The 20,519-nt window shown below is 47.6% G+C and overlaps 1 protein-coding gene across 1 annotated transcript in view; it reads right to left on the minus strand.

The window, feature by feature from the left end:
* Positions 1 to 15,226: 15,226 nt before the first annotated feature.
* Positions 15,227 to 20,519, minus strand: part of SERPING1 (serpin family G member 1) — a 43,052-nt gene continuing 37,759 nt past the window's right edge. Inside the window, exons 7-8 of the mRNA XM_066586656.1 lie at positions 18,335 to 18,557; positions 15,227 to 15,739 (exon numbers count right to left, since the gene is read on the minus strand). Coding sequence (XP_066442753.1) covers positions 15,489 to 15,739; positions 18,335 to 18,557 — 474 coding nt within the window. The 3' untranslated portion in view covers positions 15,227 to 15,488. The remainder of the gene's footprint in view (positions 15,740 to 18,334; positions 18,558 to 20,519) is intronic.

Genomic DNA, 20,519 nt, shown 5'->3' on the forward strand with positions numbered 1-20,519 from the left:
AGCTCTTAAGTTCTATTGAACCTAATAGCTCAGTCCTCACATGTGGGATTCTGCCGCGGATTTACTCCATGGGAAAAATTTTTTTTCGCAGTGTGTTTTAGTGTACCACATTTTACCACGGCAGGAGGTCTCCATTAATATAGTATTAATCCCCTTGAGTGGCGGGTTTCTTACCCCCCTGTCATGCCCACCAGGGCAGGTTTCTTAAATGGTCTAATAATTCAATTTCAAGTAATTTTCCAGTTGCGTCCCAAGAGCCATAACTTTTTCATTCTCCCATTGACACGGCCGTATGAGGGCTTGTTTTTTGCAGGACAAGTTGTACTTTTTGATGGCATCATTTTGGGGTAAATATAATGTATTGCCTAACTTTTTAAAAAAAATTTGTAGGGAGATTGGGGGAAAAAAAGAAATTCTGCCATTTGTCTTTTGGATTCCATGTTTACGGCGTTCAGCGTGCAGAATAAATAGTGTGATAACATTATTCTGAGTCACACGATTCCAGCGACACCAGGTTTATACAGTTTGTTTATGTTTTGCTATTTTTTGTACATTTAAAACATTTTTTCCTTAAAGGTTTGCTTTTGTGTCGCCGCATTCCAAGAGCCGTATTAATGTTATTTTCCCATTGCCAGCGCTCTAGCCGGCCGTGTTTCTTGCGGGATGAACTCCAGTCTTCATTTATCTCATTTTTTGTAACATGTAAAATTTTGATCGCTTTTTATTCCATTTTTTCTGTAATTCTGGCTGTTTTTTTAATCTTTCCCTGCATTCTCTGAGCAGAATAAGTAATGTATTAAAGTCATTCTACAGGCCGGTACAATTATGCCAAGACCAAATTGTAAAAGTTTTATTCTTTTTCGCAACTTTTTCATAGTTTAAAAATTTTTTAAAGTAATACAAGTTTAAATCCCCCTCCTTTTGCCATATCTATAATACAAAAATCTAAATCATAAAAGAAAAAACATATCTGGTATCGCCGCATCCATAAATGTCCGATCTATCAAAGTAGTGCATTATTTACCCCGCAGGGTGAACGTAGTCCAAAAAAAATAAAGAACGCCAGAAATGCACTTTTTCAGTCGCCCTGTCTCCCAGAAAAAATGCAATAAAAAGCGATCAAAAAGCCGTATATATTCTGGATTGCTACTAACGGACTTTACAGGACATCCCGCAAAAAATTAGCCCTTGCTCAACTATGTCGACGAAAAAATAAAAAAGTTATCGCGCGCAGAAGATGACGGCAGAAAATAATTTAAAAAAATTAAATGTCTTTGAAAAAAATACAAGTGCTACAGCAAAAAAAACCTCTACAAGTTGGGTATCGCAGTAATCGTACTGACCCATAGAATAAAGTTATTAGGTCATTATTGTTGCAATTTGTGTGCCGTAGAAGCAAATTGGACTGAACGATGGCGGAATGTCATTTTTTTCATTTTACTCCACTTAGAATTTTGTAAAAGTTTTTCAGTACATTTTATGGTACATTAAATAGCACCATTGAAAAATACAACTCGTCCCGCAAAAAACAACAAGCCCTCATACAGCGACGGCGATGGATGAATAAAGGAGTTATGTTTTTTTAAAAGGGGGGAGGAAAAAAAGAAAAGAGAAAAAAAGGGGGGGGCCGTGTCATTAAGGGGTTAAATAATGTACTAACTTCCTTCTCTGGGTCATTATGACGCAGGGATACCACATGTGTAATATTGTTTTTAATTTTTTACAAAGTAAAGGGAGACAAGTGTTTTTATTTTTTAAATTTTCTTAAAACTTTTTTTATTTTATTTTTGGCCCTTTAGGGGACTTCCACAGAGACCCATCAGGACCCCCTGATCACATTCCGGGAGTCCGATGGTGACAGCCCTTTACATGCTGTGGTTGCATAGACCGCACCATGTAAAGGCTTAACACAGCAGAGATCGAAAGTTTTCTCCATTCTCTGCTGTGTAGAGCTGGTGCCTGGCTATCCTCTGAGAGAGGGAGCCCCCATCCCTCTGTCAGCCCTTTACATGCTGCAGTGGCATAGACCGCGGCATGTAAAGGGATAACACAGCAGAGATCGAAAGTTTTCTCCATTCTCTGCTGTGTAGAGCTGGTGCCTGGCTATCCTCTGACAGCTCTCTCTGCCACAGAGACCATCGGCTGGCTTCTGACAAGCCGATGGTCTCTATGGCAACCTGTAAACAAAGCAGTGCAGGACTTTGAAAATAGAAGTGGGAGATTGCCGGGAGATCGCATGCTGCTCGGGCGAGTACACAGTTACTCGATAAGACTGCTACTCGATCGAGTAGCAGCCTTAAATGAGCGTGCTCGCTGATCTCTAATCGCTAGTTGTGGTCACCCAGGGGGGCTTAAAAAAAAGAAAAGTAAAAATAAGATCAATAAAGTTTTATTAATTCTATTAAAAAATGATGAAAGTTTAAATCACCCTCCTTTTGCCATACCTCTAATAAAAAAAATCTAAATCATAAAAGAAAAATACATATTTGGTATCGCCACGTCCGTAAAAGCCCGATCTATCAAAGTAGTGCAGTATTTGCCCCACATGGTGAACGTAGTCCAAAAAAAACCCCGCCAGAAATGCACTTTTTCAGTCGCCCTGTCTCCCAGAAAAAATGCAATAAAAAGCGATCAAAAAGCTATATGTATTCCGAATTTGTAGTAATGTAAACTACAGGACATCCTGCAAAAAAAATGAGCCCTCGCTCAAGTATGTTGACGGAAAAATAAAAAAGTTGTTGCATGCGGAAGAAAATAATTTTAAAAAATTAAATGTCTTTGAAAAAAATAGTACTACGGCAAAAAAAAACTATACAAGTTTGGTATCATAGCAAAAAGCAAGCCCTCATGCAGCAACGTCGATCAATAAATGTATATACTCGAGTAAAAGCCTAGTTTTTTAGAACAATTTTTGTGCTGAAAAGCCCCCCTCGGCTTATACTCAGGTCAGGGAAGGCTTTAAAAAAAACAAAACAAAAACCCCTCCATACTCACCTCCCAGCTGGTGTCTGTGTCTCCGGCGGCGGTGCGGCAGGCTGCTTGAATTCTCTTCGCTATCATTCCCCACCATCCTCTTTGCTCGGCTCTGTCATCCTCCGCCGTCAGCGCTTTGTAAGTAAGAGCTGTGATTGGATCAAGCGTCAGCCAATCACAACCGGTGCTTGATTATTCACAGCCAATCAAGCTGCTTTAGAATTCTCCATGCTGTCATCTCTCTGCTTGGCTTTCAAATCCCCTGCCATGATAGCTGTGTAAGTAAGCGCTGTGATTGGATCGAGCGCCAGCTGTGATTGGCTGACTCTCAATCCAATCACAACGCTTACTTACACAGCACTGACAGATCCGAGCAGAGAGGATGGCGGGGATGACAGCGGGGAGAATTCAAGTAGCTTGTCGCACAGACACAGACGCCGGCTGGGAGGGGAGTATGGAGGTTTTTTTTTTACCTAGTATATACTCAAGTATAGCTCGGCTTATACTCGAGTCAATAAGTTTTCCCAGTTTTTTGCGGTGAAACTTATTATACTCGGATTGGCTAATACTTGAGTATATACGGTATCATTTTTTAAAAGCGGGAAGGAAAAAAAAAAAGTCCACGTCATTAAGGGGTTAAATAATGTACTAACTTCCTTCTCGGGGTAATCACGAACGCAGGGATATCACATGTAATTTTGTCTTTCATTTTTAATTTTTTACAAAGTAAAGGGAGAAAGGTGGGGTTTTGGCATTTTTAGTTTTTAATAATTTCTGTTTACAATTTTTTTTTCACTTTTTAAAAATCTTTGTTCCTTTAGGGGACTTTCACATAGACCCATCAGGACCCCCTGGTCACATTGCGGGGGTCCGATGGTGACAGCCCTTTACATGCTGTGGTTGCATAGACCACGGCATGTAAAGGGTTAGCACAGCAAAGATCGGAGGTTTTCTCTGATCTCTGCTGTAAGAGCTGGTACCTGGCTATCCCCTGACAGCCAAGCACCAGCTCTCCCTGCCACAGAGACCATTGGCCGGCTTCTGACAAGCTGATAGTCTCCATGGCAACCTGTAAACAAATCAGTGCAGGAGCTTAAAAAAAGAAGCCGGAAGTTGCTGAGAGATCGGTTATATCTTCCAGCTTTTTTTTCAAGTCCTGCACTGTTCTCTGTGGATCTGTGCAGGCAGAGCACACTGCCACAGCTTATGGCATTGTGCTCTGCAGGTCCCATAGTGAGACATAGCCTGGAAATCTTCCGGGCTATATCACTATGGGCAGTGGAGCTCGTCTCGGAAAATTTCCGGGCATGCCACTCAAGGGGTTAATGGAGACCACTTGAAGTTACCCTCTGGTTCCTGTCCAGCGTCTGCATTGGGCAGCGGTATATCACCCACTATTGTTCCCTCTGCCTTCCCTCCACTCTGTTGGCTCCCAGTTCTGTTTTCAGCCCTCCAAGATGGCTGATGGAATCTTCAGACTACCTAATCCTCAGGCTGCCTTCACACTTGCGATAAAATTGTGCAATGTGAGTGTGAGTGAAAACGCAGAATGATGAATTCCAGTCAGACCTCATCTGGAATACTGGGTCCAGTTCTGGGCACCCCACTTTAAAAAAGACAGACAAACTGGAGCAAGTTCAGAGAAGAGTTACCAAGATGGTGAGCGGTCTGCAAATCATGTCCTATGAGGAACGGTCAAAGGATCTGGGAATGTTTAGCAGAAGAGAAGGCTGAGAGGAGACTTAATAGCGGTCTACAAATATCTGAAGGGCTGTCACAGTACAGAGGGATCAGCCCTATTCTCATCTGCACAAGGAAAGACTAGAAGCAATGGGATGAAACTGAAAGGGAGGAGACACAGATTAGATATTAGACAGTGAGGGGGATCAATGAGTGGAACAGGTTGCCACGGGAGGTGGGGAGTTCTCCTTCAATGGAAGCGTTCAAACAAAGGCTGCACAAATATCTGTCTGGGATGATTTAGTGATCCTGCACTGAGCAGGGGGTTGGACCCGATGACCCTGGAGGTCCCGATGACCCCGGAGGTCCTTTCCAACTCTACCATTCTATGATTCTGTGAGACCCCTGATTTTCAATGGTTTCATTCACATTTGCGATGTGGAGTGAAAATAAAATCGCAGCATGTTCTATCTTTCTGCAATTTGCAATTTCTTTTTTGCCTATGTTTCCTTTTTATCACATTGCAATGCATGAACTTGCAATTTTCGTGCAATGTGTTTTTAACATTAAAAACTCCTTTAACTTTTGCGCGAGAAAATCACAGCGGCCGCGATGCAATATTATTCCCGGAAAAGCATCAAAAATTGGGGGAACAAAGACGCAATTTTCTTGTGGCAAAATCGGGACTGCCCGTGTGAAGGTTCCCTATCAGTGCATTAGTAATGTTAGATTATCAGTGCACAGTCCCTGCTCTCTGACTGGTCATGTGATCAGCACTGGCCAATCACAGCAGTGCACACTGCATTTGGTAGTTAAAATATTGCTGCAGCCATTTGGACATCCAAAAATGGGACCCCATGATATTCGTTCACTTATGGTTCTGCTTATGCAGCTGGATGCCGACCGGCTGTGTAAACAAGTATTCATCTACGAACATCAGCCTGTTTACTGCGAACGGTGGCGGGTGGGCTGAGACAATATCCGACTCGCTCAGCCTCCATTCCCTGAGTGACGATTATCGCTGGCACAACGGTCGGACGCTTCTATGCACAGTTGTTCAATCTGGCTGTACGTGTTCAGGGTCACCAAACGATGGCCGAACCAGCTAGGCGCTAGGCTCGGCTATTTTCGTCAGCCGCATTAAAATGAATGCATTGGTTGCACACGATGCACAGCCGCGGCTCTATGCATTCCAATGGGGCAGACAGCGGCTGCCAAGTATAAAGCACTGGGATATTTCAGTCAGCTCTATTCATATCAAAAGGTTCAGGAGGGTATCGTCTTTCCTTAAGGAGAGCACCTAGATGGTCAGTGAGGAGACTTATAAGGCCATGCAGGCTCCCCTGGGAAATATATGCAAATAAAGGAGATGGAACAATACCTCTGCAGCGCCACCTATTGGATGGCAGCTTCCTGCAAGTCAATGTCAAACCCTTTAAACAAGTCTTTAAAACAATGATTGGGAATTAAAAACTATACTAGACTCGCAAGTAGCCAGCTCCATCCTTTGGTCCACAACTCTTGGAAATTCCAGGGTGTAACTAAGAGGCCATCCCACCCTTCACTTTGACCACTCCAGGAAAAGCCGGCCCGGATTATGCGGCTTAGAGCCACTTACATACTACAACGTGTCAGTAACTTAATGTTACTGACACCATACTGCCGGCTTCCTCCACCGAGCCCAGGCTGCTCAGTGGCATGTATCTGCCCAAGTGCTCCCTAAAGCCGCATAGGAGAGCATCCTAGGCGAAATGTATCGGCCCTCCAGCACTTTGCCAGTCACTGTCTCACATACCCTCCCCCTCTGTTCGAGCCTGTGGGGTTGGACACCTTTAGCCGCCATGCAATGCGTCCTTGACAAGACATCGGCATTGCCCTGTAGCTTTCCTGCCCCTGTGTTCTACAGAGAAACTAAAGTTTTGTAGTGTCAGGAACCACCTGGTGACTCTGGCGTTTCTCTCTTTTGCCTGTGACATCCAGGTTAAGGGAGAGTGGTCTGTGATCAGCCTGAAGTGCCGACCTAAAAGGTAGTATTTTAGGGATTCAAGGGCCCATTTGATGGCTAGGCACTCCCGTTCAACAATGCTGTAATTTTTCTCGGGTGGTGTGAGCTTCCTGCTTAGATAAATCATGGGATGTTCCTCTCCCTCTACTTCTTGGGACAGGACTGCTCCCAGTCCCACATCGGACGCGTCTGTTTGAACGACAAATTCTCTTTTAAAATTGGGTGTGACTAACACTGGACGTCTACAGAGGGCCCGTTTTAACTCTTGAAACGCCTTTTCTGCGTCAGGGTTCCACTTGACCATGACTGACTTACTGTTCTTGGTCAAGTCTGTTAGGGGTGCTGCTATGCTAGCAAAGTTTTGTACGAACCGCCTATAGTACCCTACAATGCCTAAAAAGGCTCTCACCTGCTTTTTAGTAGTGGGTTGTGGCCAGTCCTGAACGGCTTCAACTTTATTGATCTGGGGTTTTATAATACCCCTGCCTATTACATACCCCAGGTATCGTGCTTCTTTGAGAGCTATGGCGCACTTCTTTGGGTTTGCTGTGAGCCCTGCTTTTCTAAGGGAGTTCAGTACTGCCTGTACCTTGGGTAGTTGGCTGTCCCAGTCTTCGCTAAAGATGATGATATCATCTAAATACGCTGATGCATATTGACGATGGGGCTTGAGTATGACATCCATCAATCTTTGGAAGGTTGCTGGAGCTCCATGCAAACCGAAGGGTAGGCAGATGTACTGAAACAACCCTTCTGGTGTGGCAAATGCAGTCTTTTCTTTCGCCCTCTCTGTAAGGGGAACCTGCCAGTAGCCTTTAGTAAGGTCGAGAGTGGAAAAGTATCTGGCATGACCCAGTCTCTCAATTAACTCGTCCACTCTCGGCATTGGGTATGCGTCAAATTTTGACACGTCATTTAGCTTCCGGAAGCCGTTACAGAAGTGCAGAGAGCCATCAGGTTTTGGTATCAGCACGATAGGGCTGGACCATTCGCTTTTCGACTCCTCAATTACTCCGAGGTCTAGCATTTTCTTGACCTCCTCTGAGATGGCTCATCTGCGGGCCTCTGGAACCCTGTACGGTTTCAACTGAACCTTTACCCCTGACTCAGTTACAATGTCGTGTTTTATGACACCAGTACGCCCTGGTATATCAGAGAACGGATCTGAATTACGTTGTATAAATTCCCTAGACTCTTGCTGTTGGGATTTGGACAGGGACCCTGATACACACACCTCTGGGACCCCACCATGGGAGGAGCTCACTGCAGTCAGGGCTTCTCTGTCCTTCCATGGCTTAATTAGGTTTACATGGTACAACTGTTCTGGCTTCCGCCTACCCGGCTGGTACACCTTATAGTTTACCTCTCCGACTTTCTCGATTATTTCATAGGGCCCTTGCCATTTTGCTAGGAATTTACTTTCTAGGGTGGGCACCAACACTAGTACCCGATCCCCAGGGTTGAAGGTTCTCACCTTGGCGGACCTGTTATATACCCGGCTTTGGGCTTCTTGAGCCTGCTGTAAATGTTCTCTAACTATGGGCATAACGGCAGCAATTCGATCTTGCATGAGGGAGATGTGTTCAATAACACTCCTGTAGGGGGTGGACTCGTGCTCCCAGGTCTCCTTGGCTATATCAAGTAGCCCCCATGGATTTCTACCATAAACTAATTCAAAGGGAGAGAACCCAGTGGAGGATTGTGGGACTTCACGGATTGAGAACATTAAATATGACAGCAGACAGTCCCAGTCCTTCCCATCCTTATTGACTACCCTTTTTAGCATGCTTTTTAGGGTCTTATTAAATCTCTCAACCAGACCATCCGTCTGTGGGTGGTACACAGACGTCCGTAAGTGCTTAATATTCAGCAGCTTACACAATTCCTTCCTGACCTTTGACATAAAGGGGGTTCCTTGGTCCATCAGGATCTCTTTTGGTATGCCCGTGCGGGAGAACATGTGAAGGAGTTCCTTTGCAATACCCTTTGATGAAGTATTGCGCAAAGGAACGGCTTCGGGGTAACAAGTGGCGTAGTCTACAACCACTAATATATGTTGGTGACCCCGGGCAGACTTTACCAAGGGTCCGACTAGGTCCATAGCGATCCGCTCAAACGGCACCTCTATAATGGGCAAGGGCACTAAGGGACTCCGGTAATGGGGCATAGGAGCGGTTATTTGGCACTCCGGGCATGACTCGCAGTAACATCTTACATCACCATGTACCCGGGCCAGAAAAACCGCTGAAGGACGCGTTCCCTAGTTTTTTCGCTCCCGAGATGACCTCCTAGCACATGCTTGTGCGCCAGGTATAAGACCATTCTACAATACGACTGAGGTACCACCAGCTGTTCCACAACCTCCCCACGGACCTTGTCAACCTTATACAACAATTCTTGATTGACTGCCAGGTGTGGGAACACAATATCAGCCCCTGGGAATTGAGGCTCCCCATTTATCACTTTAACATTTTCCCTGGCTTTTACTAAGGTGGGGTCTCGGAGCTGCTCAGTTCCGAAATTGGCTTGTGAGACCTCTAAGTCAGGCATAGCAACCACTTCGTCCTGTACCTCCGTCTCACCCGCCAGTACTGTTAAGGGAAAGTTATCCCCATTCTCTTGGGTCACCCCTACTGCCGGAACCGTACCCTCAGGGTCAAACGGTTCGGGGCACACATCATACATATTGGCATCATCATGAACCTTATTGGCAGATGACCCTCGGTTTCGCCACAAGTCCCAAAATAGGGGAAAGTCTCTCCCGAGGATCACGGTGTGCATTAAGGACTTTACGACGCCCACCTCATGAGTGGCAAGTCCACACGGAGTCTCAAGTCTCACAGGGGCAATAGGATACTCCTTGGCGTCCCCATGCACACACACAACGCCCATGCGACGGCCGGTGACGGTTGTGGGGTCGACCAGGCTGGAGTGCACCAGCGTAACCAGGCTCCCCGAGTCCAGTAGAGCTGTCACCGCAAAATCGTTCACCTTTATGTGGCATAAGGGGCGATCAGTCTCTGACACCGGTTCGGCAGAGCATACTGGCCGTGCAAACATTGACCTCCGCCGGGCAGAGTCACAGTCCATTGGTTCCACAGTAAGTGGACAGTTGGCGGCAATATGCCCGGGCTCACGAAAGCGCCAACACAGTATGGGTCCCCGGTCCCCTTGGGGTTCTACCCGGGACCGGACTGTCCAGTTGGGACTCCTCTTCTGTCCAAAACGATCCCCCTCTGAGCCGCCTCCATTTGGGACACTTTTGACACCCCTTACATATGGAACAGCCTTACCAGGTGCGCCAGCTGACTTGCTGTTCCCGGGGTTGGAACGTCCAGGAGGCACGGCTTGCAATAATTCCTCCGTGGCTTTATACCTCTCGACGAGGCTCACGAGTTGGTCCACGTCCTGGGGACCCCTTGTCCCACCCAGCGTTGAATTGCGGGGGGGCAACGAGCGGATGAACTTGTACAGAACCACTTTTTGTACGATCTCTGCCGGGGACGACTCCTCCGGCTGCAGCCAGTTTCTCACCAGGTGGAACAGGTCGTACATCTGGGAGCGAGCTGGCAGGTCATCCGCGAAAGTGCAGGCGTGTACGTGTCGGGCCCGCACATTGGTGTCCACGCCCAAGCGTGCCAGGATCTCACCTTTGAGCTTATTATAGTCCTTGGCATCCTGCTCACCGAGGTCAAAATATGCCTTTTGGGGTTCTCCCGTCAGGAAAGGCGCTACTACCTCAGCCCACTGAGGCGCCGGTAATTTCTCCCTTTCTGCCACTCTTTAAAGACCGCGAGATAGGCCTCAATGTCATCGGTGGGCGTCTTCTTTTGTAAGGCCTCCTGTACCGCGGTACGGGTGGTGGGGAGTGAACCAGACGTCCTCTGCACACTTTGCGCCACCGCCAGGACTTGCTCTTGCAGCTGCTGGTTAACCCGCTGTTGCTCCTGCAAGGCTAAACGATTGGCTTCTGCCAGGAGGGCATTAGTCTCGGCCTGAGCTCTCATAGCCTCCTCATGGACCTTTTGCTGGGTCACCGTCACTTGTTGCTGCACGTTCATTTGCACCAGCTGCTTTATCAGTTCTTCCATCTTGGCCGTGTCTGATGGCTGTGCCGTTGCAGCTTTCACCCAGGACATTGGGTTACGGCGCTCTCAGACAATCTCTTGGGCGGTTGCCCTTAGCAACGGTCTTCCGGCTGCCGCAGCAGAACGTCCATTAATATGTGTTTGTCTATTTAAGACCGCTGCCCGCATCCAAACACCATATGTGAGGGATTAGCGTTTAGGATCGGTAGCAACCTGGGCATAAGCAGTTAGAGACAGTGACACATAGGATAAAGTCTTTAGTCCAGGCTTCGCCTGGGTTTATTTCAGTGCAAACAAAGCAAAATACAGGCCTTAACTTCAGGCCAACATAAAGTAAATCCTGCTCGTCTGAGCACTTACTAAACATGGAGCATCCCTGTCTACACACTGGTAACCAAATGGCTCCTGCACACAGCCAGCCAGGACTCTCAGACCTGCAAAGGTCTCAGCTCTCCCCCTCCAGGACCTGTAGGCCCAGGCCTTATAAGGCCTGGTACCAGCCTCACCTGGTACGTGGGAGTGGCCATCCCACCCTTCGCTTTGACCACTCCGTGAAAAGCCGGCCCGGATTATGTGGCTTGGAGCCACTTACATACTACAACGTGTCAGTAACTTAATGTTACCAACACCATACTGCCGGCTTCCTCCACCGAGCCCAGGCCGCTCGGTGGCACGTATCTGCCCAAGTGCTCCCTAAAGCCGCATAGGAGAGCATCCTAGGCGAAATGTAACGGCCCTCCAGCACTTTGCCGGTCACTGTCTCACAATTGGCATAAGTATTCACATCCTGCACTTACGGTAGTTGAAGCCCCTTTGGCAGTGATTCCAGCCTCCGGTCTTCTTCATATGATGCCACAAGGTTTTCACACTTGGATTTGGGGATTTTCTGCCATTGTTCCCTGTAGATCCTCTCTTGCTCTGTCAGGTTGGATGGGAGCCGTCTGTGGACGCCATTCTCAGGTCTCTCCAGAGATGTTCGATGGGGTTCAAATCAGGTTTCTGGATGGGTCACTCAAGGACATTCATGGAGTTGGCCCTAAGCCCCTCCAGTAATCAGTATTGTATTCTCAGTCTGAAGCTTGATAATACTCTGAAGACTGCCTGTGTAGGTCTGCTATCTGACCACTATATGGTGACTGTGTAGGTCTGCTATCTGACCACTATATGGTGACTGTGTAGGTCTGCTATCTGACCACTATATGGTGACTGTGTAGGTCTGCTATCTGACCACTATATGGTGACTGTGTAGGTCTGCTATCTGACCACTATATGGTGACTGTGTAGGTCTGCTATCTGACCGCTATATGGTGACTGTCTCACCATACAGCCACCGAATAGTAACACCGTAACATATATAGTGGTGAGGTACCAAGTGTAGTTACTGAGAAGGTGAGTATTTTGCCTCTGACCACGCTATTTGGTGTTTTGTGGTGCACTTTTATTTTCCTTGTTGTGTTACTGGAGTAGTTAACTTATTCAGGGAGTGTGATGGGCAGGACAAAAAAAAAGCTAAATTCTCTCCATTGAGCATATTGCACCACTATTTGACATGGAGAGGGGGTGATATATGTAGAGTTTGTGGCCAGGTCTGCTTTCTAGTCCCAGTCCGGCCCCAGCAGCATGTAATCTGATCTGTCAGTGAGCTGTTAGTTCATCTTGTCTACTAAGGCCGCCTGCAGACGAGCGGGTCGGATCCGGCAGCGAGAAATCTCGCCGCGCGATCCGACCCCAGAGCCTGCAGGGGCGAGCGCGTACTCACCCGCGCCTGGCGGCCCCGGCTCTTTGATGTGCCGGCTGCCGCGCAGCCGGCGCATGCGCAGACCGGAGCCGGCGGCCAGGTGAGTGCGTGCTCCGCACAAAATTAGAACATGCCGCGGTTTGTTTGCCGCGCGAGATTTCGCGCGGCCAAACCGCGGCCGTCTGCATAGGAGTGCGTATTGTAATGCACTCCTATGCAGACTTTCAGCGGCGGAAATCCCGCGGGAAATCCCGCGGCGGGATTTCCGCTCGTCTGCAGGCGGCCTAAGACAGATTGTAGCAGTTTTTCTAAGTGAGTCAGCAGTTATTCCTTAAAGGGGTTGTCCCGCGGCAGCAAGTGGGGTCTATACACTTCTGTATGGCCATATTAATGCACTTTGTAATGTACATTGTGCATTAATTATGAGCCATACAGAAGTTATTCACTTACCTGTTCCGTTGCTGGCGTCCTCGTCTCCATGGTGCCGTCTAATCTTCAGCGTCTAATCGCCCGATTAGACGCGCTTGCGCAGTCCGGTCTTCTCTCTTCTGAATGGGGCCACTCGTGCCAGAGAGCGGCTCCTCGTAGCTCCGCCCCGTCACGTGCCGATTCCAGCCAATCAGGAGGCTGGAATCGGCAATGGACCGCACAGAAGACCTGCGGTCCACCGAGGGTGAAGATCCCGGCGGCCATCTTCACAAGGTAAGTAAGAAGTCACCGGAGCGCGGGGATTCGGGTAAGTACTACCCGGTTTGTTTTTTTTATCCCTGCATCGGGTTTGTCTCGCGCCGAACGGGGGGGCTATTGAAAAAAAAAAAACCCCGTTTCGGCGCGGGACAACCCCTTTAATATATATCACAAAGCTGCATGAATCAAAAGTGCCGGCCAATATAAAAAACGTTTCTTGAAATCGCAGTGACCATTTAAGAATTCTCGGACACAAGGGGCTAGTTGAGCATTTATTCAACAAGCATTATGGTGTATATTACATATATTAGGATGAATTTTGTATATATGTTGATTAAATAAAAATAAAAGTCAGTATCTAAGGCCTCCCTTCCCACGGACGGATTTCCGCCACGTAATACGCGGCAAAAATCCGCTGCGTTGCCCGCAGCTATTAGGTTCTATTGAACCTAATAGCTCAATGCTCAGTGTGCGGAATTCCATCGCGGAATTCCGCACCGTGAAATCTCCCGTCCTCACCCGCGGCATGCTCTATTTGCCGCGGGTGTACGCGCGGCCGGCTTCCATTGCAGTCAATGGAAGCACAGCGGAAGCACAATGTAGCACAGCGGAAGATAGCGTGAAATCGCCTCTCCACCTACCGCCGCCGCGTCATATGACACGGCCGGCCGCGTCATTTGACGCTGTGGACGAGTCTTGTGACGCGGACGGCGTGTCACATGATGCTGCGGCGCGTCACGCCGAAGCGTCATGCGGGACCCAGAACGCCGGATCTGCTGGTAAGTATGGGGTCTCTGGGGGCGCAGCGTGACGAGCTTCGCCGCAGAATATTCCGCGGCGGAGCTCGTCACGGCCGTGTGCAGCCGGCCTAAATATCCCAGAGGAGGTCCTACTAACACGTAGCTTATATAAAAGTAATAACAACAAGGGCAGATACTAGATGGACATAAGCCCATAGATACAGAGACCAGATAGGAAGTAGGGGCCGCCCACCAAAGGGGAAAGGGTTTTTTTCTATACTGGATTTCCAGCTGTGGAATACTAAGGCCGCCTGCAGACGAGCGGAAATCCCGCCGCGGGATTTCCCGCGGGATTTCCGCCGCTGAAAGTTTGCATAGGAGTGCATTAAAATACGCACTCCTATGCAGACGGCCGCGGTTTGGCCGCGCGAAATCTCGCGCAGCAAACAAACCGCGGCATGTCCTAATTTTCTGCGGGGCACGCACTCACCCGGCCGCCGGCTCCGGTCTGCACATGCGCCGGCTGCGCGGTAGCCGGCACATGAAAGAGCCGAGGCCGCCAGGCGCGGGTGAGTACGCGCTCGTCCCTGCAGGCGCTCGGGTCGGATCGCGCGGCGAGAATTCTCGCTGCCGGATCCGACCCGCTCGTCTGCAGGCGGCCTAATGGAGAGGGACAGAATCTAGAGGGGAGTCTACTATCAGGCTTGCTGGTGCTTATTGGTTCATCTTTATTTTATGGACAGATACATCGCTCTGCTATAGGGAAGATCTTCTAGCTTGCAGTTAGTTTAGGCTCCTCCATAATGTGTCCAGCAGAGCAGTTTTCTATCTAACAGTATCTCTTCATCCTATAGATAGAGCTTTATTAGAGTTGTTATGCTACAACTAGCACAGCAAGTAGATCTGTGTCTTGCTGCATTATCAGCTAGCAGGGATAGACATCTTTTGAGCGATAACTGTTGCGTCTAAACGCACGGCCATCATGCACTTTTCGTCACTATTCATTCATTGGTGACTTATCAACGCCGCACGCTGGTTTTCTTAGCAGGCGGCACTGATAGTATTCTTTCAGCTGGTATCCCGCTGGCAGTGCTCAGCGGGACACCAGCTGAAAGCTCCAAGAACAATGTAGCTGTTTGCATACACAAAACAGCTGCATTGTTCTCAGAGCTATCACGGCGGTATACTGTCGTTTGAGCGATTATCTTTCAGTGTAAATGGGCCTTTACCTATACTCTAATTCTGTCTATTCCTCCCCATTAGTATTCCACAGCTGGAAATCCAGTACAGAAAAAAAAACTTTTTTCCTTTGGTGGGGTCACTCTACTTCCTATTTGGTATCTGGATCTATGGGTATATCTTTTGCACATATGTCCATCTAGTGTTTGTCCTTGCTTTTATTAGTTTATTTTCTTATAAGTAATGTTTTAGAAGGGCGTCCTCGGTGGTATTTACCTATTTTTGAGGTTTCTCTCTGCCTTCAGTGAGTGCCTGGTTATAATTGACTAGTGGATTTGCAGTAAAGCTATAACATATCTAGCATTATCATATTATGGTGAGATAGATTTCTCTTCGCATCACTTGCTGGGGTCGGTAACACGCCCAATAACAATAGGAATGTTGTTATCATTAACAAGAATATAAAGAAAAGGTTTGTTCACGGAGAACAATGACATAGTGCGGCCAACGGTCACAGAAGTAGCAGCTGCAGCTTTTGCTCCATCTTCACTGATTTCCAAAACAGCCCGGTGACGGACATCACTTATTGCAAGATCCGCGCTGTCTGACAGGGCACAGAAATTGGGGTGTTCAAAAAGATCATGTAGACCTATAGAGCAAAAACAGATAATTTTAAATGTGGCATAAGGGGGTGCAGCGTTAACAGACCCTGGCATAAAGTCTCATCTATCAAACAGAGGAGGAGGAGGAGTACAACAGCTAGGAGCTGCAGTATGTAAAGCCACCGTGGGAGCATGCCAGTGTGTGCTGTAATCTAAAGTGTGCTGTATCTTAAAGGGGTTGTCCCGCGGCAGCAAGTGGGGTTATACACTTCTGTATGGCCATATTAATGCACTTTGTAATGTACATTGTGCATTAATTATGAGCCATACAGAAGTTATTCACTTACCTGCTCCGTTGCTGGCGTCCTCGTCTCCATGGAGCCGTTTCATTTCAGCGTCTAATCGCCCGATTAGACGCGCTTGCGCAGTCCGGTCTTCTCCCTTCTGAATAGGGCCGCTCGTGCCGGAGAGCTGCTCCTCGTAGCTCCGCCCCGTCACGTGTGCCGATTCCAGCCAATCAGGAGGCTGGAATCGGCAATGGAACGCACAGAGGCCACGGTGCACCATGGGAGAAGACCTGCGGTCCACCGTGGGTGAAGATCCCGGCGGCCATCTTCGCAAGGTAAGTAAGAAGTCACCGGAGCGCGGGGATTCGGGTAAGTACTATCCGTTTTTTTTTTTTTTAAACCCCTGCATCGGGTTTGTCTCGCGCCGAACGGGGGGGGGGGGGGGGGGGGCTATTGAAAAAAACAAAAAAACGTTTCGGCGCGGGACAACCCCTTTAAGTATATGACTTGAGATTTAGTGACTTTAGATTCGGGGACTTTAAAAAAGGGGAGATACTTCTATTTACTGCTTATTTCTTGCCATTTTTACTTGCACATATTACATTTAACACATTTACTTGTACTAATCCCATTTAGAATATAATTCATGATTGACAATGCTTACTGATACAGGGGGGCAGATATTTGCACCACCTCAGCATGCAGGCAGACAAACTAGCAAATGAGGGAGCCGGTTACACCTGTGGGGGACACCGATGAGACAGCCACTCACACAGCCTCACACAGCCTCTTAATATAGAGTATACTCCTGCACAGAGTAAATACAAAGTGTCAGACCATCCTGATACATGTACTGCACCATGCAGATAGCGACCTATTAATGCTGCCATATCAGTTCAGTGGGCTGCCCTGCACCTCAAAAAATGAACCACATTGATACTGTCACCCCAGGCTCCCCTGGCGTTTAAAGCCGCACTGCATGTGAATAATACATAATAAATGCGAAGTATTAGTGTAGGGACTCACAAAAAGTGAGGAGGCTTGATGTGGCCTGTGAGCTCAAGTATACTGGCCAAAACCCATCTAATACCTCGCATTTACTATGTATTATTCTCAATCGGTGCGTCTTTTAAACGCCGGAGGATGTTGTCCCAATTAATGTTACCGATAGTAATTCTGGGCTGATCAAATTTTGCTTTACCAAAGTTTAGGTATTTTGTCGCTCCCTGATGAGGCTTCTTATTGAATGACAGCTGGAAATTAAATATATTGTGGTCACTATTTCCCAAGTGTCCCTCCACCTGCACCCCTGTGATTCTGTCCAGTTTGTTAGTTAATAATAAGTCCAGAGTGGCCCTCCCTCTAGTTGGCTCCCGCACAAGTTGGGTAAGGTAGTTATCTTTAATTGTTCTCAAGAACTTATCACCCCTGTGAGATTTGCAGGTTTTGTCTTCCCATATTACATCCGGATAATTAAAGTCCCCCATAATAATTACTTTGTTGCGGTTTGACACCTCTTCTATCTGCCTTAGTAGTAAGGTTTCAGTTCCTTCTGTTGCTTTTGGTGGCCCATAGAAAACCAATATCAGTATTTTGTTATTTTTCTCTCCCTTCTACCCACACAGAGTTCTCGTGTTCATCTCCTGCACCTATATCCTCCAGTAGCCTTGGCATTAAGTACGGATTTGCCGTACATACACACCCCTCCCCCTTTCTGTTCCCCACAGTCTCTTCTGAAGAGATTGTAACCCTGTAAATCCACACTTATCATCAAGCCATGTTTCTGTTAATCCCACTATATCGTAATTTTATTCAGAAATTCTCGTTTCAAACTCACCCACTTCACTAATCAGACTTCTTGCATTCGTTGCCATACAATTTATATGGTTGGTATAACCGGAAATGGGCACCACGCATGTATACATCACTCCAGACACTTGGATTTCTTTAGAACTGGTGCCTGCCAGCATTTATTTGTACAGTGCAGCAGAATATATATGCAAAGCATACAACACAAAGTCCATAATTCCAGGTTCACGAACCCACAGGATCCCCGTCACCAACCCCGCTCGGGGCATCTACAGGGCGTCCTCCTCTTTCTGACTGGTGTGATGGTCCCAGAACTGGTCCACACTGGACCTCAGTCTCCAAGTCCCTGATATGGCTCCTCTGACCGCCACTCACTCTGGCTAGCAGCCAGCTTTCTCTCCCTCTTGAGTGTGAAAAGAACCCTTTCTTTTAGTACTAGAAGTCCTGCCTGCAGCCCTCTACAGGCTCTTCTATGTACTGCACTGCCACAATATATATGTGTGTGAGTCTGCATATTATTCACATTTAAAGTCTAATATCACTCACCTATTAAACTTAATGTTTCTGTTAATCCATAGTCCGAGTCAAGCTTCAGCCTCGGCAGAGATACAGCTGTGGCCCGAGGGCTTCTATCTGCTAACTGTGTCAACAGCACTTTCACAACTTCTTCTGTAAGACAGCTTTCTACACTCTTCAGTGCATCTATTTCTTGGGATAGAGGCAAGAAGATGATGAGGCTGCAGTTATCAGTTAAAGGCAATCTGGCAACCTGTGTGAAAGGGTTAAAGACGTCTGTTAAAAGTCTATTTTTCAGCATAATAAAGAATAGATTGCAGAAATACTGAGGAGCTTGTGGATGATACAAACACAGGGGCGTCACTATAGGGGATGCAGGGGATGCGGTTGCACCCGGGCCCAGGACCCATAAGGCCTCTCTTTTCCATATAGGCAGTCCAGTACTATGAATAAAGCATTATAGTTGGGGGCCCTGTTACAGATTTTGCATTGGGGCCCGGGAGCTTCACGTTACGCCTCTGTTTAACAAACATATTATATACAGTTGTATGATATACAGTTATATGTATGCACACTGAATGGCCATTAGAGGCAGCGGCCCGGTCACATTTGGAGCTTCCAGGATTGGAAATTAGACATGTGACTCCGGCGTGCAGCACAGAATCCAGTGAGCACGTTTTCCATAGATCCATTTAAGTATGAATTCCCATTAGATGGGAAAATCAAGTAACCGGGTGACCTCAAATGAGAGGGGATCATCAGTGATAGGTTAGCTGGTGCCATTATTTTACAAACTGCCAACCTTGTGGGTGTCCTTCTGCAACGGTGTCAGGAATATACTAAGAATGGTGTGATGAAGGAAAATCATCCAGCGGAAGGGGATCCTGTGGACAGAAACAACTGGTGCCTCTGATACAGTGACTGCGCTCTGTTTGTGCGTGTGACTCTATAGGTGTGTACATAATATATACAGTAACCCTGCCGTGTTATTGGCAACAGCTGCACGCCGATCCCAAGCCCGGATAAATGGGGAGGGGTGGGGAAAGCAATGGTAAACTACTCCACTGCCAAAATACTTTATGGGTCAAAACTAGAGATGAGCGAGTATACTCGCTAAGGCACTTTACTCAAGCGAGATATGCCTTAGCTGAGTATCTCTCCACTCGCCTCTAAAGATTCGGGGGCCGGCGGGGGGCGGGGAGCGGCGGGGGAGAGTGGGGAGGAACGGAGGGGAGATCTCTCTCTCCCTCTCTTCCCCCCGCTCCCCGCCACAACTCACCTGTCACCCGCGGCGGCCCCCGAATCTTTAGAGACGAGCGGGGAGATACTCGGCTAAGGCATATCTCGCTCATCTCATCTCGCTCATCTCTAGTCAAAACCAAATGAGCCCAGTCAAAGTTAATAACCGATTTGAAGCGCTCTGCACCATCAGAAAAGACCTTGACGAATTATGGGAGGAAATCAAATGCATCACACTGAATACAGCTGAACAAATCATCCCTTCAGAAAATCAGCAAAACAACCACAAGCAGCTGAAGCAGCGGGCACCATCGCTGAATTCAGACAGCTAAATGTGGAATTTCAAAGAAAAGTCAGACAAGACAAGGAACGCTACTGGAACCACCAATGCACAAAACTGGAAGAAGCAACCAGCAAGGCCACACCTGACTCTCTTCGCTCAGGTGAAGCAGACCTGGGCGCCATTTGTACCACGCAAGGCAGCAAAGACAAGAAGAAAATCAAATCAAGCGTAGGTGGCGAGAATATACAGAAGAGCTGTATGCAGGTAATCAGGCAGACAACCCGTTGGATCACATACATCAAGTAGAACAAGAACTGGGCGTTCTGGAGGAAGAAGTCACATGGGCCCTGAAACTACACCCCAACAGGAATGCTCCGGGCATTGATGACATACCAGCCGAACTACTCAAACCAGTGTCAGCCAAGATCCTAACCGACCCATGTCAAAAGATCTGGAGCTCCAAATAGTGGTCCAAAGACTGGGCAAGATCTGTCATCGTCACACTTCCAATAGAAGGTGATGCTCAAGATTCTCCCAATTCCCGCCCCATCGACCTCCTACCTCACGCCAGCAAAACTCTTCTAAAGATCATACAAAAACACATCGTGACAATTTTTGAACGGGACTGACGGACGTTCTCGCTGGCTTCTGCAGATAACGTGGCACCAGAGACCAAATCGCAAACCTGCGCTG

This window comes from Eleutherodactylus coqui, chromosome 13 (genome assembly GCF_035609145.1).
Source record: "Eleutherodactylus coqui strain aEleCoq1 chromosome 13, aEleCoq1.hap1, whole genome shotgun sequence".
Classification (NCBI taxonomy): domain Eukaryota; kingdom Metazoa; phylum Chordata; class Amphibia; order Anura; family Eleutherodactylidae; genus Eleutherodactylus; species Eleutherodactylus coqui.